The sequence below is a fragment of the Mus caroli genome, unplaced genomic scaffold, assembly GCF_978045245.1.
Source record: "Mus caroli unplaced genomic scaffold, Mus_caroli_1 scaffold_4, whole genome shotgun sequence".
NCBI classification, from domain to species: Eukaryota; Metazoa; Chordata; class Mammalia; order Rodentia; family Muridae; genus Mus; species Mus caroli.
This window is the reverse complement of record NW_028227259.1, coordinates 69,418,768-69,440,330: the sequence shown is the minus strand read 5'-3', so window position 1 is coordinate 69,440,330 and position 21,563 is coordinate 69,418,768. Positions and strand designations below refer to the sequence as shown.

Below are 21,563 nucleotides of genomic sequence, written 5' to 3'. Positions count from 1 at the left end.
GACACTTAAAAAAAATATTGGTAGGCCAAGCCCTAAATCTGAGGTCTTTTTCTCTGGCAGCAGCAAACAGTCTCACTAACACCTACAGAAGAATGCAAGCATCTGTAGGCAGTCACCACGCAGCTTCAGATGTCAAGGATCATTACAGAAGGAACCCAGAGCTGGATCTACGGTCTGTGTGAGTTCTTGCCAGGAAATGGTTTTCAACTACTTTGTTTTAACACCTTCGCCCCTGAATTCTATAAAACCACAGCTCAGGAGGTAAAATACACCTATTCATGCCTCTGTGAATCTGCATGTGTTTGTAATTCTGAGTTGGTATGTGAAAACACGCTTTGCTATTTATCTTCAGGTTAAACAGCTGGGCCATCTTACTGGACTGATTTCTCAACACCAAGCCATTAGTACATACATGCACACAAATACACACAAATATGCAAACACCCATACACTTTATATATTTATACACACAAAGACACACAGACATACAGACACACACATATAAATACACAGACACACAGTCTCTGTTCCTGTCTCTGTCTCTTTCAGTTTCTCTCTGTGTGTCTCTCTGTCTCTGTGTGTCCCTCTCTGTCTCTCTGTGTGTCTTTCTGCGTGTCTCTCTGTCTTTCTCTCTGTCTCTCTCTCTGTCTCTGTCTCTGTCTCTCTCTCTCTCTCTCTCTCTTTCTCTCTCTCCACAGAAAACACTACAGCCATACTTCTCAGGAAATCCAAGACTTCTTGATCAATAGTTGGCTGGTGGTCTGCCAACTCCCTGGCAACATGCACACCAATCTGAAAGTCTTCAGGAACATTTGAAGCATTCCCTGCATTTTCCGTAGTGTCATGATTGTGCCGAGGTTCCTCTATCTTGTATTCTTCAAGGCCATTTCAGGCTAGAATTTAATCTCCATGATTAAATTTAATTCCATGGAAAATTACCCAGCTCTATTCTAGGACACTAAGGCCAAGATGTCCAGCTAACTTAGTTTCTCTTAAACTGCCTGCTTGTATAAATCTCCCTCTCCAGCCATCTGCTTATCGTAGTTTCTGTTAAACTGCTTGCTTGCACAAAACTCCTCCTGCAGCTGTTGAGCAAAACACCAGGATGTGGGTTTTGCTTTTAAAAGCCCCTTACTCTAAACACTAGATACTACACTTGGGCCCCAAATACTTGAATGTAGTCAGAGTCAGCTAGAATAAAGACTTTCAATTGGCTATAAACTGTGTCTGAGTGGTCATCTCTGGGGTGGGGTCCCCAAGATAATGAATATGAAGAGGAAGAACATATTATTTGAAAAATATACTTAACCCAAGGGCAACATCCTAGAAGATATTGCTTATTTGGAATCTTCTACCAAATTGAATTTTCTTTGAATCTCCATCTTTGTGTCAATAAGAAAACTTGCAAATCTACCCAAACAGTTACAATGCTACCATAATGTCTGTGTATTTAGTGTATTTTGTGCCTGCATTTGGACTTGCTCATCATCTCTTCTGAGTGGTGATTTCTAATGTAAAACTATGGCAACTGATGCCATGATCAGTATGTTTGGTCACAACTAAATAATAGTTAAAGCCACGCTGTCTTATCATGAATACTAAACCATTTACAGGCCTTCCATTTCAAACCATTTCCAACATCTTACTCTTGAGGATATATTTAAGCAAAGTAGATGTTCGTTTTTCTCATGCTTTAACCTGTTTTCTCCTATGTCAGGGGATGTTAGCCATATTCTATAAAGAACGATATCGACAGACTATCAACTCACACAGGTAGTTCTGTTTTTGAGATTGTGGAGTTGATTTCAAAATTCCTTTCTGAGGGATGGAGGAGATCTAAATGGTAGATGTGCTTGGCTTTAAATGCTTGGTATGCACAAAACGTTGGGTTGAGTTTAGTGCATCCTCTGTGGGAATGGCTTTATTTATTTAATAATAAGAACTCACAGACATCCACTTGCCTCTGCCTCATAAGTGCTGGGATTAAAGGTTTGTACCACCTGATTTCACACAGGTTGTTTTATGTTAAATCTTGATAAATACAAACAAACAAACAAAACAGGATTTTGTCAAAGAGTAGAAGGACAGCAAAAGAATTTTGAAAAATGGCGTCCTGTCTGGAAACGAACAATGCTTGAGGAACATGGAGTTGATGGTAATTATCCAGGCAAGAGACAGGGACAGCTTGCTCTAGGACAGTGGCCAAGGAAATGTGAAAAAGCAGACAGATAGACTGGACAAAGTTCCCAAATTGTTTCCCAGCATAACTACGGTGCCTGCAACTGCCACCCAGTTCCAAGTGGGAGGGACTGGTCACTGAACTCTGATTTGGATATGTTATACTTGAGGGACCAGAGTGCTTTCAGACAGGGATCCCTCAGATGAATAGATGACACTCGGTGGAGCTGTCCAACAGACAGATGAATATCTTGGTGGAACAGTCCTAGACAGATGTCCAGCCAGGTTCGGTGAAGAAGAGAGCACTTGGTAAGGAATGTTTGTTTGGTCAAAGCTATGAAGAGCTGAGGTCAAAAAGTCAGTCTAGCATGTGAGCATGGGAAGAAGGGAGCCTATGGGCCGGTTCTAGGAGAGCTATTTTTATGAATATTAATGTATTGGGTAAAGAAGAAGCTGTAGTTCTTTTCCTGTCAGGACTTCAGTTTTACTTGAGCATTTGGAAATGCTAATCTGAAGGGAGGGAAAGATTTGCCACATTTACAGACTAGGAAATCTATGGAAACCAATGGTGCAGTGAGTGTGTTTAAGAAAGCATTTTCTAGATGCTAAACTCCCACAAGGTAATTTGCTTAATACTTAACATTAGGATATTAAATATTGTTATAAGATAATAATTTAGTAAAAAAAAATATGTAAGTGAGAAAGAATAAAAAACAAGCACGGAAATGTCAGCTATAAAGATCCAGAACATGGGGGGAGGGGTTTGGGAAGAGGAGGAGAAATAGAAACCAAACACATAGTCACAAGCGCTTCCATCCCTAAAGTCCCTTTGCTTCCATCAAATTGACTGACATGCCAAGGATGGCATTTGATCTACGATAAATGATAGCCAAATGAGAGTAGAAAATGGGCTAAGGGATCAGTGTTTGCTCTGCAAGAATGAACACCTGAGTTCAAATCTGTAGCACTCACATAAAAAACCAAGCATGGTCTGCACATGCCTGCAAACACCAGCATACTCCAGGTTCAGTAGACACCCTGCTTCAAAGCACTAACACAAAGAGGAATGAAAGAGACACCCAAAGTCCTATCCCAGCATCCTCATGTGGGCATGCACACACAGATATTCATAAGTATGTATCATATAGCACACTCGATATATACCATTAACCCCCCCCCCCCAAGAAAGAGGAAATATCAAAATAAATGCATGTACTCAAACCTGTAACTTTACTAAAATGACTCATGAGTCACATTTGCAATTAAGGTATCTAATCCCCTGTCCCTTTCGCCACTGGGTGTGCACACTCTCTATGCAGAACTGTGTGCAGCGCGTGAGCTTTGCCTGGGGCCTCCTTCACTTTGTGCTTCAACTTGTTCCTGGGACACTAAACCCCAAAGCTTCAAGGTCAGCAAGGTCAGAGGCTGCCCCAGGCTCAAGGCCAAACAGACAGAGAACAGAACAGTCATAAAAACCATAGCTTCAACATCTGGAAGAGATGGCTTTAATAAAAAGTTCTAAAATAATAGATGTATGTACATACTAACATATGTGGTACATTAATCATACCCATATATTATTTGTTTCATAGAGTTATTTAAAAACCACTCTTCCTAAGTGCTTCTATATACCCCCTTCCTTATTTATCAAGCTTAATTGGCTACATGATTTTTGATTAACAATATTAGATGGAATATTTAATGTCTAATCTCCAACTCTCTATCAATTGATATAAGAAAGAAAATGCATCCACAGAAATAGCAATTCCTAATAAAAGAATCCAGTTTATCCAACCTGCTGATACCATGCCTTCCCACCAGGACCCCCAGAGGCTTCAAGCACAATAGCTTCTTGTCACATCTGATTTTAACCAGTCTTCATGATACAACTAAGAAACTTTAAAACAATCAGCAAGGCCTGTGCAGGAGCCAGCCTAGATTCTTGACATTTTTCTCATTGTTTTCATGCAAAAACACAGGCAGAGAAGGCACAATCAAGGAAGCAGTCAGCAAATCATTACCAGGCCACACATCTGTGTGTGTGTGTGTGTGTGTGTGTGTGTGTGCGCGCGCGCGCGCGCACGTGTAGCTTCTTTGAGAATAAAGATTTGTTTTTTTTTATGTTCTCTACCCCCCCCCCTTTTTAAAAAAAGGCAGCATCAATTAAGTGGCTACTATTAATTGCCAAGAATTATAAAATATATCAAAACATGAAAAAAGTATTTTGCCTGATCTGATGTGAACACATGAGTTCTACAGATCCTACAAGTGGACATGGAAGGGCTGGGGTCTTACTTGCAGAGTTTCCCCCAGATAACATTGGATAACTTTGGTGCACCATAAGTCCTGAGAAGAGCTGGTTTATAACTAGACAGTGTTGGGATATTTAAACCAACACAGAGTTCTACCACTGAAAGAAGCAACCTGTTTCCTCTTGAAAGCTCTCTGTCTCTCCCCTCCTCCACTGAAGGGGGAGGCGGTGAAGCACTGAGAAGGGAAATGTAATTAAAGTCACATTCCTTCCTGGGGTCAACTGAATTATCAGCCTCTTACCCCAAAGCAAATTTGCCTCTTTAAGACTGGAGGACTTTATCACTCTTGGGAACAATACAAACAATGATTAAGGTGCCATTTGGACATGGCTGGAATTTTTCATGTTCAAGGAACCTCTTAGCTCAGTGGAGTCGGTGTGTTCTCATTCCAGGAGTATACATACTGCCAGAAAGAACTGTGATGAATGGCCGTGCTGTGACCCTTAGGTTAGAGCAAAGGAACATTGGAAAATAAATCTCAATTATGGATACTCACCAATCCTGCAATGGGGGTAGGCAATCTATTGATCTTTTTAACAAGTCCTGGCTTTATAGCATTCAGCAACCTGTCATGAAAAAGGCAGAATGTCAAGTGAGACGTAAAGGAAGATGGATCACACAAATCATCTGCATCCAGGGCTGGGGCTGAATCACTGGAGAGTAAAAGGAGTGGAGAGCTTGCCCTTCTTGCTGTAAATCCAAAACATCTACCAGCCTCTATGTGTGTAAGTAACAAACTCTGCCAACGTTGACTTTGTTGACTGCAGGTGGAGTCTTAGAGTTTGGAGAGGAGAAAAGGGGAAGAGACTGAGAGGTCCTTCATAGACTGGAGGCTAGGAGAGAATGGTCTAGAATCAGACACATGGGTTGCAACCCAGGGCAGGTAAGGCGTGTTTCCAGTTCTCCTAGATAAGGCAAAGAGCTCTCCCGGGATGGACTAGGTTCAGAGACCAACACTGATCTCTGTAAATGACTTGCCAAGACAAATACTGTCTCCAGACCCTCTTTGCACTTGGAGGAGAGTGACTTGTCACATGTGGTTGAGCTTCATTTAAAAATGGAAGAGTGTATTTTGTAAGAGGTTAACCAATCACATCCTGAAGATCTGAAATGAGGTTGGCCACGATTCCCTGGGTACCAAAAAAATTACTCAAGCAAAAAAAAATTTTTTCAGAGCAAGCTTAAACATATGTGAAAATGGAAATATAAGGGAATGCACGTGTGGCCAAACTGTGGTCTGCAGGAAATACAAGTTGAGAGGGAAGAGGATAAAGATGGCAAGCAAACTATAAAATGGAAAGTTAGCCTGCATCAGGGAAGAGGGAGCGTGTGGTATTTGCAAAGGAGGAAGCTAATAAGGAATAGTTAGAAGTAAGGGGTGGTAGAATGGGAGCACTTTTTCTTCAAGAATGAGATGATTTACTGTAGTAAGAGAAACTAGAAGTTTTTTATAATTTAAGGATCACCAGGCAACAAACCCATGGAACAAGAGTGTTCAACACCTGTTTTGTAAACAAACTTCTCCTGGCACACAGCTGCAACCAAGCCCATTGGTTTATGAATCTCTGTGGCTCTCCCTGTCCTGTAGCAAGAGCGGCAACAGTCAAAGGCAGAACCTATGACCTACAAAGTGTGTGGATGGTCCCTTTGTGGCCCTTTCTGGAAAAGACTTTCTGTCTTCTGTTCTACTTCCTACAATCCAAGATCATAGCAAATAGTCAAGGCCCCACGCCTGAGACCTTTCCAGGTCACAGACAGAGACTCTTTGAAGTAGTCTGACACCACTATACACAGACATATAGGAGATAGCCGATAGCCGTGCAACAGAACACTCAGGTGTTGTACCAAAAGAAAGCTTGACTGGCAGATCTTGGTCTATTCCATTACAAATCCCGCTCACCGATTCAGCATGTAATGGCCAGAGTGGGCAGGTCACAGACATTTAGTTCAATGAGGGACTAATGACAAGAAAAAAGAGTCTGTACCTGGTCAATGTAGATATGACTTTTCCCTAAATATTTTTGACCATGGTTGGCTGGATCCATGGATGAAGAGCCTATGAATAGAGAGGACTGTCTGTCGTGGAGGTTGGACAATCTACCTTGGAGAGCATGTCTTACCAACACATATGCAAGCTATGTCCTTCTTAATCAACACAGAGGAGACTGGGGAGCTGATGAGGGGCTGGTAGAGCATTTGCTCTGAGGATTACCTGAACACCACACACAGCTGGGTCCTTTTCTAGTGGTGTTACCAACAAAAGTCTGTATCCTCTGTTTTATCACCTGTAATACCGACTCTTGATGAAGCCAGTTGAGGTTGTAACACCCAGATATAATGACATCATCAGTTGTGCTTGTAGTGTTGGTGTGGCTTTAAAGAGATGAGAATGTGAAAGGCTAGCACAAAGTCCAGCTCACATGTTCCCTGCAAATGCTTCTCTGTGTTCTGTGTAAGTTTTTATTCATTTTAAATGGACTGCTGGCGGCATTAGTTAGGGAAGCAGAAACCGGCCTGAGTAGGGCCACAGGCCTCACCCGGCCGGATCAGCGCCAGGGTAGCGGGAGCGCAGGGTTGCCTGACACCCGCCAGCTACCCACGACCCCCGCCGCAGGATTTTGGGACTGCTGGTGAGTGGAACACAGCTTCTGCTCCAGTCCAATCACGCGGGACCTGAGACTGCTCTGGTTGGGGAGAGAGAAATCCGGCCTACATAGGGCCACAACCCTCTTCCGGTCAGAAAAGCACCTGGGCAGCTGGGGCGCAGGGTCTGCTGACACTCGCCAGCTACCCACAACACCCGCCACAGGATCTTAAGACTTCTGGTGAGTGGAGCACAGCTTCTGCTCCAATCCAATTGCGCGGGACCTGAGACTGCATTAGTTAGGGAAACAGAAACCGGCCTGAGTAGGACCACAGGCCTCATCTGGCTGGATCAGCGCCGGGGTAACGGGAGCGCAGGGTTGCCTGACACCCGCCAGCTACCCACGACCCCCGCCACAGGATTTTGGGACTGCTGGTGAGTGGAACACAGCTTCTGCTCGAAACCAATTGCGCGGGACCTGAGACTGCATTAGTTAGGGAAGCAGAAACCGGCCTGAGTAGGGCCACAGGCCTCACCCGGCCGGATCAGCGCCAGGGTAGCGGGAGCGCAGGGTTGCCTGACACCCGCCAGCTACCCACGACCCCCGCCGCAGGTTTTTGGGACTGCTGGTGAGTGGAACACAGCTTCTGCTCCAATCCAATTGCGCGGGACCTGAGACTGCATTAGTTAGGGAAGCAGAAACCGGCCTGAGTAGGGCCACAGGCCTCATCCAGCCGGATCAGCGCCAGGGTAGCGGGAGCGCAGGGTTGCCTGACACCCGCCAGCTACCCACGACCCCCGCCGCAGGATTTTGGGACTGCTGGTGAGTGGAACACAGCTTCTGCTCCAGTCCAATCACACGGGACCTGAGACTGCTCTGGTTGGGGAGAGAGAAATCCGGCCTACATAGGGCCACAACCCTCTTCCGGTCAGAAAAGCACCTGGGCAGCTGGGGCGCAGGGTCAGCTGACACTCACCAGCTACCCACAACACCCGCCACAGGATCTTAAGACTTCTGGTGAGTGGAGCACAGCTTCTGCTCCAATCCAATTGCGCGGGACCTGAGACTGCATTAGTTAGGGAAGCAGAAACCGGCCTGAGTAGGGCCACAGGCCTCATCCAGCCGGATCAGCGCCAGGGTAGCGGGAGCGCAGGGTTGCCTGACACCCGCCAGCTACCCACGACCCCCGCCGCAGGATTTTGGGACTGCTGGTGAGTGGAACACAGCTTCTGCTCCAGTCCAATCACACGGGACCTGAGACTGCTCTGGTTGGGGAGAGAGAAATCCGGCCTACATAGGGCCACAACCCTCTTCCGGTCAGAAAAGCACCTGGGCAGCTGGGGCGCAGGGTCAGCTGACACTCACCAGCTACCCACAACACCCACCACAGGATCTTAAGACTTCTGGAGAGTGGAACACAGCTTCTGCTCCAATCCAATTGCACGCGGGACCAGAGACTGCATTAGTTAGGGAAGCAGAAAAACGGCCTGAGTAGGACCACAGGCCTCTTCCGGCTGGACCAGCACCGGGGTACCATCAGCTACCCACGACCCCCGCCGCAGGATTTAGAGACTGCTGGTGAGTGGAACACAGCTTCTGCTCCAATCTTTAAATAGTGACAACGATAACAACTAACCCCAGAGATTACCAGATGGCGAAAGGTAAACGTAATAATCTTACTAACAGGAACCAAGACCACTCACCATCATCAGAACCCAGCACCCCCACTTCGCCCAGTCCAGGGCACCCCAACACACCGGAAAAGCTAGACACGGATTTAAAAGCATATCTCCTGATGATGATAGAGGACTTCAAGAAGGACTTTAATAACACACTTAAAGAAATGCAGGAGAACACTGATAAAAAGGCAGAAGACAATAAAGAGGAAGCACAAAAATCCCTTAAAGAATTGCAGGAGAACACTGCTAAAGAGTTACAAATCCTTAAAGAAAAACATGATAACATAATCAAACAGGTAGAAGTCCTTACAGAAAAACAGGAAAACACATCCAAACAGATGATGGAAATGAACAAAACCATACTAGACCTAAAAAGGGAAGTAGACACAATAAAGAAAACCCAAAATGAGGCAACACTGGAGATAGAAACCCTAGGAAAGAAATCTGGAACCATAGATACGAGCATCAGCAACAGAATACAAGAGATGGAAGAGAGAATCTCAGGTGCAGAAGATTCCATAGAGAACATCGGCACAACAATCAAGGAAAATGTAAAATGCAAAAAGATCCTAACTCAAAACATCCAAGAAATACAGGACATAATGAGAAGACCAAACCTACGGATAATAGGAGTGGATGAGAATGAAGATTTTCAACTCAAAGGACCAGCAAACATCTTCAACAAAATTATAGAAGAAAACTTCCCAAATCTAAAGAAAGAGATGCCCATGAACATACAAGAAGCCTACAGAACTCCAAATAGACTGGACCAGAAAAGAAATACCTCCCGACACATAATAATCAGAGCAACAAATGCTCTAAATAAAGATAGAATACTAAAAGCAGTAAGAGAAAAAGGCCAAGTAACATATAAAGGCAAGCCTATCAGAATTACACCAGACTTTTCACCAGAGACTATGAAAGCCAGAAGATCCTGGACGGATGTTATACAGACACTAAAAGAACACAAATTCCAGCCCAGGCTACTATACCCAGCCAAACTCTCAATTAACATAGATGGAGAAACCAAAGTATTCCACGACAAAACCAAATTCACACATTATCTCTCCACGAATCCAGCCCTTCAAAGGATAATAACAGAAAAAAACCAATACAAGGACAGGAACCACGCCCTAGAAACAACAAGAAGGTAATCCCTCAACAAACCTAAAAGAAGACAGCCACAAGAACAAAATGCCAACTTTAACATCAAAAATAACAGGAAACAACAATTACTTTTCCTTAATATCTCTTAATATCAATGGACTCAACTCCCCGATAAAAAGACATAGACTAACAAACTGGCTACACAAACAAGACCCAACATTTTGCTGCTTACAGGAAACTCATCTCAGAGAAAAGGATAGACACTACCTCAGAATGAAAGGCTGGAAAACAATTTTCCAAGCAAATGGCATGAAGAAACAAGCTGGAGTAGCCATTCTAATATCTGATAAGATTGACTTCCAACCCAAAGTCATTAAAAAAGACAGGGAGGGACACTTCATACTCATCAAAGGTAAAATCCTCCAAGAGGAACTATCAATCCTGAATATCTATGCTCCAAATACAAAGGCAGCCACATTCATTAAAGAAACTTTAGTAAAGCTCAAAGCACACATTGCACCTCATACAATAATAGTGGGAGACTTCAACACACCACTTTCACCAATGGACAGATCATGGAAACAGAAACTAAACAGGGACACAGTGAAACTAACAGAAATTATGAATCAAATGGATCTGGCAGATATCTACAGAACATTCTATCCTAAAACAAAAGGATATACCTTCTTCTCAGCACCTCATGGTACCTTCTCCAAAATTGACCACATAATTGGTCACAAAACAGGCCTCAACAGATATAAAAATATTGAAATTGTCCCATGCATCCTATCAGATCACCATGGACTAAGGCTGATCTTCAATAACAAAATAAATAATAGAAAGCCAACCTTCACGTGGAAACTGAACAACACTCTTCTCAATGATACCTTGGTCAAGGAAGGAATAAAGAAAGAAATTAAGGACTTTTTAGAGTTCAATGAAAATGAAGCCACAACGTACCCAAACTTATGGGACGCAATGAAAGCATTTTTAAGAGGAAAACTCATAGCTCTGAGTGCCTCCAAAAGGAAACTAGAGAGAGCACACATTAGCAGCTTGACAACACACCTAAAAGCACTAGAACAAAAGGAAGCAAATTCACCCAAGAGGAGTAGACGGCAGGAAATAATCAAACTCAGGGGTGAAATCAACCAAGTGGAAACAAGAAAAACTATTCAAAGAATCAACCAATCAAGGAGCTGGTTCTTTGAGAAAATCAACAAGATAGATAAACCCTTAGCCAGACTCACTAGAGGCCACAGGGAAAGCATCCTAATTAACAAAATCAGAAATGAAAAAGGAGACATAACAACAGATCCTGAAGACATCCAAAACACCATCAGATCCTTCTACCAAAGGCTATACTCAACAAAACTGGAGAACCTGGATGAAATGGACAAGTTCCTAGACAGATACCAGGTACCAAAGCTGAATCAAGATCAGGTTAATGATCTAAACAGCCCTATATCCCCCAAAGAAATAGAAGCAGTCATTAATAGTCTCCCAACTAAAAAAAGCCCAGGACCAGATGGGTTTAGTGCAGAGTTCTATCAGACCTTCAAAGAAGATCTAATCCCAGTTCTTCACAAACTATTCCACAAAATAGAAACAGAAGGTACTCTACCCAACTCATTCTATGAAGCCACAATTACTCTGATACCTAAACCACAAAAAGACCCAACAAAGATAGAAAACTTCAGACCAATATCCCTTATGAATATTGATGCAAAAATCCTCAATAAAGTTCTTGCTAACCGAATCCAAGAACACATCAAAACAATCATCCATCCTGACCAAGTAGGTTTCATCCCAGGGATGCAGGGATGGTTCAATATACGGAAATCCATCAACGTAATCCAGTATATAAACAAACTCAAAGACAAAAACCACATGGTCATCTCCTTAGATGCGGAAAAAGCATTTGACAAGATCCAACACCCATTCATGATAAAAGTCTTGGAAAGATCAGGAATTCAAGGCCCATACCTAAACATGATAAAAGCAATCTACAGCAAACCAGTAGCCAACATCAAAGTAAATGGTCAGAAGCTTGAAGCAATCCCTCTAAAATCAGGGACTAGACAAGGCTGTCCACTTTCTCCATACCTATTCAACATTGTACTTGAAGTCCTAGCCAGAGCAATTCGACAACAAAAGGAGATCAAAGGGATACAAATTGGAAAAGATGAAGTCAAAATATCACTTTTTGCAGATGATATGATAGTATATATAAGTGACCCTAAAAATTCCACCAGAGAACTCCTAAGCCTGATAAACAGCTTCGGTGAAGTAGCTGGATATAAAATTAACTCAAACAAATCAATGGCCTTTCTCTACACAAAGAATAAACAGGCTGAGAAAGAAATTAGGGAAACAACACCCTTCTCAATAGTCACAAATAATATTAAATATCTTGGCGTGACTCTAACTAAGGAAGTGAAAGATCTGTATAATAAAAACTTCAAGTCTCTGAAGAAAGAAATTATAGAAGATCTCAGAAGATGGAAAGATCTCCCATGCTCATGGATTGGCAGGATCAACATTGTAAAAATGGCTATCTTGCCAAAAGCAATCTACAGATTCAATGCAATCCCCATCAAAATTCCAAATCAATTCTTCAACGAATTAGAAAGTGCAATCTGCAAATTCATCTGGAATAACAAAAAACCTAGGATAGCAAAAACTCTCCTCAAGGATAAAAGAACCTCTGGTGGAATCACCATGCTAGACCTAAAGCTCTACTACAGAGCAATTGTGATAAAAACTGCATGGTACTGGTATAGTGACAGACAAATAGACCAATGGAATAGAATTGAAGACCCAGAAATGAATCCACACACCTATGGTCACTTGATCTTCGACAAGGGAGCTAAAAACATCCAGTGGAAGAAAGACAGCATTTTCAACAAATGGTGCTGGCACAACTGGTTGTTAACATGTAGAAGAATGCGAATCGATCCATTCCTATCTCCTTGTACTAAGGTCAAGTCTAAGTGGATCAAGGAACTTCACATAAAACCAGAGACACTGAAACTTATAGAGGAGAAAGTGGGGAAAAGCCTTGAAGATATGGGCACAGGGGAAAAATTCCTGAATCGAACAGTAATGGCTTGTGCTGTAAGATCGAGAATTGACAAGTGGGACCTCATGAAACTACAAAGCTTCTGCAAGGCTAAAGACACCATCAATAAGACAAAAAAACCACCAACAGATTGGGAAAGGATCTTCACCTATCCTAAATCAGATAAGGGACTAATATCCAATATATATAAAGAACTCAAGAAGGTGGACTCCAGAAAGTCAAATAACCCCATTAAAAAATGGGGCTCAGAACTGAACAAAGAATTCTCACCTGAGGAATACCGAATGGCAGAGAAGCACCTGAAAAAATGTTCAACATCCTTAATCATCAGGGAAATGCAAATCAAAACAACCCTGAGATTCCACCTCACACCAGTCAGAATGGCTAAGATCAAAAATTCAGGTGACAGCAGATGCTGGCGAGGATGTGGAGAAAGTGGAACACTCCTACATTGTTGGTGGGATTGCAAGCTTGTACAACCACTCTGGAAATCAGTCTGGCGGTTCCTCAGAAAATTGGACATAGTACTACCGGAGGATCCAGCAATACCTCTCCTGGGCATATATCCAGAAGATGTCCCAACCGGTAAAAAGGACACATGCTCCACTATGTTCATAGCAGCCCTATTTATAATAGCCAGAAGCTGGAAAGAACCCAGATGTCCCTCAACAGAGGAATGGATACAGAAATTATGGTACATTTACACAATGGAGTACTACTCAGCTATTAAAAAGAATGAATTTATGAAATTCCTAGCCAAATGGATGGACCTGGAGGGCATCATCTTGAGTGAAGTAACACAATCACAAAAGATCTCACACAATATGTATTCATTGATAAGTGGATATTAGCCCAAAACTTAGGATACCCAAGATATAAGATACAATTTGATAAACGCATGAAACTCAAGAAGAATGAAGACCAAAGTGTGGACATTGTGCACCTTCTTAGAATTGGGAACAAAACACCCAGGGAAGGAGTTACAGAGACAAAGTTCGTAGCTGTGATGAAAGGATGGAACATTTAGAGACTGCTGTATCCAGGGATCCGTCCCATAATCAGCTTCTAAACGCTGACACCATTGCATACACTAGTAAGATCTTGCTGAAAGGACCCAAATATAGCTGTCTCTTGTGAGACGATGCCGGGGCCTAGCAAACACAGGAGTGGATGTTCACAGTCAGCTATTGGATGTATCACAGGGCTCCCAATGGAGAAGCTAGAGAAAGTACCCAAGGAGCTAAAGGGATCTGCAACCCTATTGTTGGAACAACATGATGTACTAACCAGAACCCTGGAGCTCTTGTCTCTAGCTGCATATGTATCGAAAGATGGCCTAGTCGGCCATCAATGGAAAGAGAGGCCCATTGGACTTGCAAACTTTATATGCCCCAATATAGGGGAATGCCAGGGCCAAAAGAATGGGAATGGGTGGGTAGGGAAGTGGGGGGCGCTATGGGGGACTTTTGGGATAGTATTGGAAATGTAATTGAGGAAAATATGTAATAAAAATAATAATAAAAAAAAAATGGACTGCTGGCATTTTATTTGTTGAATAACTTCAGTTGTTAAAAAAAAAAGTGGTGGCGCACGCCTTTAATCCCAGAACTCGGGAGGCAGAGGCAGGCGGATTTCTGAGTTCGAGGCCAGCCTGGTCTACAGAGTGAGTTCCAGGACAGCCAGGGCTACACAGAGAAACCCTGTCTCGAAAAACCAAAAAAAAAAAAAAAAAAAAAAGGAAAAGAAATAGTATTGCTACTAGGTTTTAAGCCATGTTGCTGACTAAAAAGCAAAACAAAACACCTCTCTTCCATAATAGATTGGCAGAAATTCTTTTCAAATGGCAACTTTTAGGACTGATGAGATGACTCAGCGGTTAAGAAAACCAGCTACTCTTCCAGAGGTCCTGAGTTCAATTCCCAGCAACCGTACAATGGCTCACAAGCATCTCTAATGGGATCTGATGCCCTGGCACGCAGGTGTACATGCAGGTAGAGCCCTCAGACATAAATATTTTTTAAAGGGTACTTTTTGTCTTCTGTATCTAGGGGACTCATTAATATTTGTAGTAATGTTGGCTCTATTCACGCACCTTTTATAAACTCATCATTACGTTTAGTTTTCATAGACTATTCTGACACTAGATACTTCCCTATTCCATAAAGATGTCAAAAAGGCAAAGAGATAATGCAAACTATAATGTTATACCTTAATCACAAGAATGACAGAAAGCTACAACAGCTCTAAAAAGATTTCACTAAAACATACAAAGAATGGCTTATTGCTCTCTCCCTTCATTCAGGATATTTTCAAGATTGCACAGCTGTGATTTTCCATGCAAACAGTCTCCTGGTTCTGTACAGAATTTACAGTACACAGCAACAAAAGATGGCATTGAAACCAGAATGTTAAAATGCGCAGCACCTGGATTTTAGCTTGTATTTTGCCTTTCCTTAACGGTGGAAAAATTTCTGTGTATTATCAAACAAAAGAGACACCCAACAGCTATGAGGAAGAATATTCATCTATAATTTTACTTTAAACTTTGATTGCCCTCCTATGTCAACTTAACAGCATTTTTACATGCTGTTAAAAGAGGACCATGGTGATATTTTATGTCTATGTCCCTTCTGAGATGCATTATTACCCAAAAGTCCTATCCCAAGCCAGAGGTCACATATAAATTCTACCACATCTGTAGGGTGAAATACTAAGCCCCAGTCCAATGTGGAGACATCTCAAGAGACATGGTGGACAACATGGCCAGGATAGCCTTCACTCTTTCGGATGGTTGCTTATGCTACAGTTCGATGTTTTGGAAAGAAAAGCTTCAAAGCACAACAAAGAGCAGTGTCAAGATGTGTGATAAGGGCTGGTCATGGTGGCACATGCCTTTAATCCCAGCATTGGGATTGTGTGTGTGTGTGTGTGTACATATACCCTTATATATACACATATACCCATATACACACAAATATCCATATGTATACACATATACCATTATATATATACATATACCCATATATACACACAAATATCCATATATACAAACATATACCCATATATATACACAAACATATGTATATATGCATATGTATGTTTGTATACACACAGGTATGAGTAACATCTGTAAGACTGAACAGAACTAGAAGAAACTCTCTGTAGAAGAATTAGTAAGTGGGAGACGTATCACATTCTTGCTCTGCCTATGATATCAGGTGCAGGAATTGCAGACATGGAAGAATGCCTTCTCCCTGGGGAGCACTGTATCAGTGTCCCACCTGTGTGCTATACTTTCCAAAGCTTTCAGCTAGACAGCCTTGCATGTAGTTTGCTCCCTGGGTCTGGTACTTATCAAAAACTATTTCTAGGCTGGGTATGGGGGTGTTACCTGCAACCTCAGGACCTTCAAGGCTGAGGCAGGGTAACTGAAGCCTTGTCTCATTTTTGTCTTCCTTTCTTGAAAATTGGTATAATTTTACACAATGAAAATATGAAAGCATTGTATCATCTCATGTCATCTAGGCTAAATATATCCATATTATAAAACCAGGAACACAAAAAATAATGAAGATAAAAAGACCAATTAGAAGAAACTGCTTTCTTATAGTTACTTATCCAACAATCCTTTGTCAAATATTTGCTGTGTATGCTATTCCAGGCACACAACAAGTGAGGTGGGAAAAGGCTTTGTCCCTTGGAATTAATAATCAGGGTACAAATGAGATAGTGGCGACAGTGGGGGCAGGGAAAATAAGTAAACAAACAAGAAGAATCTTGAGATAATCATGAACACTAGAAGAACCTAGTGACCAGTCATGTGACCCACCATGTGCCTGATGCTTCATTGACAGCCAGAAGGCTACCCTCTTAAAAGGTAACATTTAAGAAAAAAACAGCTGAATGATACAAAGGTCTTAGGCACTGAGAGAGCTGCAGACAACAGTTTCAAGCAGACTGAATAGCTAACAGAGAGGCCTTGATGGAAGAGTTGGGTTGGTACATTCAGGGGCATCTCAGAAGCTTAGCACAATGAGGAGGGGACTGACCCACCACTCAAGGACCAAAGGGTACGATCCAAATCCAGGTGACGTATCAAGACTCTTCTATTTTTTTAATTCAAAAGGGAGAACTTTAAATTTGAGATTGAGGTTGCCCACTTTATACTTTTTTTTAAAAACCACCTGTGAATAACTATAAAAATAACTCTACAACCATAGATATAAAGTGATGTGTATTATAGAAATCAGAAAAATAATTTTAAATCATACAGATGAGTTATAGCACCCCATGAAGATCATGGGGTGACAGTGACCTTGGCAGTCAGCAGTCTGGATCTTGACAGGCAAATCCCACACCCATCAACTACATGTTACTGGGAAGCCACTCAACAAGGGCTATAGTTTCATGCTTAATAAAATGGGAGTGGAGAAGCCCTCCCCACCACCTAGATGACCCTGAGCTTCCAGCTGATGCTCGTCATGAGGCTGTGATAAATGCAGCTGGCCTGCTTCTTCATTCAGTACCTGAGCATGTCCTTCTGTAGTAAGTAAGTCTGAGTTGTTTCATTTCAATTTCCCATTACCCAGCTGCCAAAGTCCAAAACCAGGTCTTACTTATTTTCTCTCATCAGCCACCTTTGGAATAAAAACCTCAGAGAAACAAGTCCTATCAACAAATATGTACTGCCTGCCTTGTAGTGTTTGCCTGGAGAAAAACTATAAGTAAAAAAACTACCATCTTGGATAATCCTCAATTTTGAAAAAAAAAAAAGCACAGAAGATAAGTAAAAAGAAACGTCACTGTGCACCTTCTTAGAATTGGGAACAAAACACCCAGGGAAGGAGTTACAGAGACAAAGTTCGTAGCTGTGATGAAAGGATGGACCATTTAGAGACTGCTGTATCCAGGGATCCGTCCCATAATCAGCTTCTAAACGCTGACACCATTGCATACACTAGCAAGATCTTGCTGAAAGGACCCAAATATAGCTGTCTCTTGTGAGATGATGCCGGGGCCTAGCAAACACAGGAGTGGATGTTCACAGTCAGCTATTGGATGTATCACAGGGCTCCCAATGGAGAAGCTAGAGAAAGTACCCAAGGAGCTAAAGGGATCTGCAACCCTATTGTTGGAACAACATGATGTACTAACCAGAACCCTGGAGCTCTTGTCTCTAGCTGCAAATGTATCGAAAGATGGCCTAGTTGGCCATCAATGGAAAGAGAGGCCCATTGGACTTGCAAACTTTATATGCCCCAATATAGGGGAATGCCAGGGCCAAAAGAATGGGAATGGGTGGGTAGGGAAGTGGGGGGCGCTATGGGGGACTTTTGGGATAGTATTGGAAATGTAATTGAGGAAAATATGTAATAAAAATAAAAAAAAAAAAAGAAACGTGCTTCCTAACTTAAGCCACCTCACCCAAACTCACGTTCTAAAGTGACAGTTTTATGTCAATGTGATGCAAGCTAAAGGGATCTGAAGGAAAGGAGCCTCATTTGAAAAAAGTGCCACCATGTGTTCAGGCTGTGAGCAAGCTTGCATCTACTTAACTAGTGACTGAAATGGGAGGACCCAGCCAATGGTGGGTGAGGGCACCCCTGAGCTGGTGGTCCTGAATGCTATTAGAAAGCAGACTGAGCGAGGCATGAGGAACAAGCCAGTAAGCAGTACTCCCCACAGCCTCTGCATCAGCTCCTGCCTCCAGGCTCCTGCCCTGTTGGAGTTCATGCTTTGACTTCCTTTGGTGAGGAACAGTGATACACAGGAGAAAGGGAAACGAGCCTTTCCTCCCGAAATTGACTGTGGTCGTGGTATTTCATCACAGCAATAAGAACCCTAAATAAGAAACACATTGTGACCCATAGGTCAAGAAGGCCAGTCCACTGTTAATGTATGCAACAAGATTCTGTTGAGCATCCGTGATGTTGGCTCTGAAGCTGGGTGTGGGATAAAAAAGAAATTAGGGAAGACCCAGGGCTCTACCTCAGTGTATGCTCATCGGTGGATTTAAGAGCCATGGGAAGTCAGGGACTATGCTCATATACACTTCACTGTCACAGTGCCTATGCACAGCCACCACGTGTTAACATGTGCAGCATATAGTCCAGGAAATACAATTCATCAAGAATAACAAGCTGTTGGGCTTCTTAAAAATAAATACTGAACCAGAAATGATACCAATGTTCGGACCCAACCACAGACTGAAAATACTGAACCAGAAATGATACCAATGTTCGGACCCAACCACAGACTGAAAATACTGAACCAGAAAGGATACCAATGTTCGGACCCAACCACAGACTGCCTTTAATCACACTCTGCCTCCTCGTGTGCACTATGTGGTGACCTCCCAGTCACTGCCTCGGCCTTGCCTTGTATTTATAAATACAAAGTGAAGGCCCTTTTTTATACTTACCTCAAAAAAACAAAAACAAAGAAACCAAAACCTATCTCCAGTCAAAAACAAAAACAAAAACAAAGAAACCAAAACCTATCTCCAGTCTTTGGCCTTGGAGAAGGAACTTAGGTTTCTTTGTACCTGAGCCCTGAAAGGGCACAGAACTGTTGTCTTAGTCAGGGTTTCTATTCCTGCACAAACATCATGACCAAGAAGCAAGTTGGGGAGGAAAGGGTTTATTTGGCTTACACTTCATGCTGCTGTTCATCACCAGAGAAGTCAGGACTGGAACTCAGACAGGTCAGGGAGCAGGAGCTGATACAGAGGCCATGGAGGGATGTTCTTTACTGGCTTGCCTCCTCTGGCTTGCTCAGCCTACTCTCTTATAGAACCCAAGACTACCAGCCCAGGAAAGGTCCCACCCACAAGGGGCCTTTCCCCCTTGATCACTAATTGAGAAAATGCCTTACAGTTGGATCTCATGGACGCATTTCCTCAACTGAAGCTCCTTTCTCTGTGATAACTCCAGCTGTGTCAAGTTGACACAAAAATAGCCAGTACAATTGACCCCTTGTCAACTTGACACACAAACACATCACTAGTAAGCCTCAACCCTTACATTCTTATTCATCCCCAAGATCTAAATAACTTTAAAAGTCCCACAGTCTTTACATATTCTTAAAATTTCAATCTCTTTAAAATATCCATCTCTTTTAAAATCCAAAGTCTTTTTACAATTAAAAGTCTCTTAACTGTGGGCTCCACTAAAACAGTTTCTTCCTTCAAGAGGGAAAATATCAGGGCACAGTCACAATCAAAGCAAAAATCAATCTCCAACCGTCCAATGTCTGGGATCCAACTCACGATCTTCTGGGCTCCTCCAAGGGCTTGGATCACTTCTCCAACCATGCCCTTTGTAGCACACACGTCGTCCTCTGGGCTCCAGATGCCTGTACTCCACTGCTGCTGCTGCTCTTGGTGGTCATCTCGTGGTACTGGCATCTCCAAAACACTGCATGACCCCTTCAGTCCTGGGCCTTCAATTACAACTGAGGCTGCACCTTCACCAATGGCCTTCCATGGCCTCTCACAGTGCCGAGCCTGAGCTGCTCTGCATGACCCCTTCATGCCTTCAAAACCAGTACCACCTGGGTGACCCTTACACATTACCAAGTCCCACTGCAGAAGGAGTACAACCTTGCCTATCTCTGGAACACAGCCTCTTTGTGCTTTCAGAAAACACTTCCCAGAAGATGTCACCTCAACAATGCTGGTCTCTTCTTAATCACCGCTAATTACTTAGCTCCAGCTAACCAGCATCAATAGTCCCAGTAATGCAAAGTTTTTGCTTTAGTAGTTCTGGTATCTTGTTTATCACAGCTGATTCTTCAGCCCCAGCTAACCAGAACTACAAAATCTTCACAAGCAAAACAGCAATGGCCCTGAAAAGAGTCTTTAAATTTCCCTCTGAAATTTCACAAACCAGACCTCCATCTTCTGCACTGTTCTCATCATTATCTTCCAAGCTCCTACACAACATCTGACAGAGCTCTTAACAACGAATGGATCTTCAAGCCCAAAGTTCCAAAGTCCTTCCACAGTCCTCCCCAAAACATGGTCAGGTTGTCACAGGAACACCCCACTCCTGGTACCAATTTGTCTTAGTCAGGGTTTCTATTCCTGCACAAACATCATGACCAAGAAGCAAGTTGGGGAGGAAAGGGTTTATTTGGCTTACACTTCATGCTGCTGTTCATCACCAGAGAAGTCAGGACTGGAACTCAGACAGGTCAGGGAGCAGGAGCTGATACAGAGGCCATGGAGGGATGTTCTTTACTGGCTTGCCTCCTCTGGCTTGCTCAGCCTACTCTCTTATAGAACCCAAGACTACCAGCCCAGGAAAGGTCCCACCCACAAGGGGCCTTTCCCCCTTGATCACTAATTGAGAAAATGCCTTACAGTTGGATCTCATGGACGCATTTCCTCAACTGAAGCTCCTTTCTCTGTGATAACTCCAGCTGTGTCAAGTTGACACAAAAATAGCCAGTACAACTGTGTAGTGCTATATATAAAGATTCTGCCCAGACATGGTGAACTAGGCCACCGGACAGATTGCTATTGGATGGTAATAGGAGTGTGAGATGTAAGATGTAAACGACTGAGAATTTCAGGAGTATTGGACTTTACAAATTATTCATTTCAGAGATCTAGTTTTTG

At 42.7% G+C, this 21,563-nt stretch overlaps 1 protein-coding gene across 15 annotated transcripts in view; it reads right to left on the bottom strand.

Annotated features, from left to right (window-relative positions):
- The window catches only part of Limch1 (LIM and calponin homology domains 1), a 331,238-nt gene that overhangs the window by 164,909 nt on the left and 144,766 nt on the right, over window positions 1-21,563 (bottom strand). For all 15 annotated transcript variants that reach the window (XM_029477930.2, XM_029477931.2, XM_029477934.2 and 12 more), the window contains exon 3: window positions 4,987-5,056. In XM_029477930.2, coding sequence (XP_029333790.1) covers window positions 4,987-5,056 — 70 coding nt within the window. The remainder of the gene's footprint in view (window positions 1-4,986; window positions 5,057-21,563) is intronic.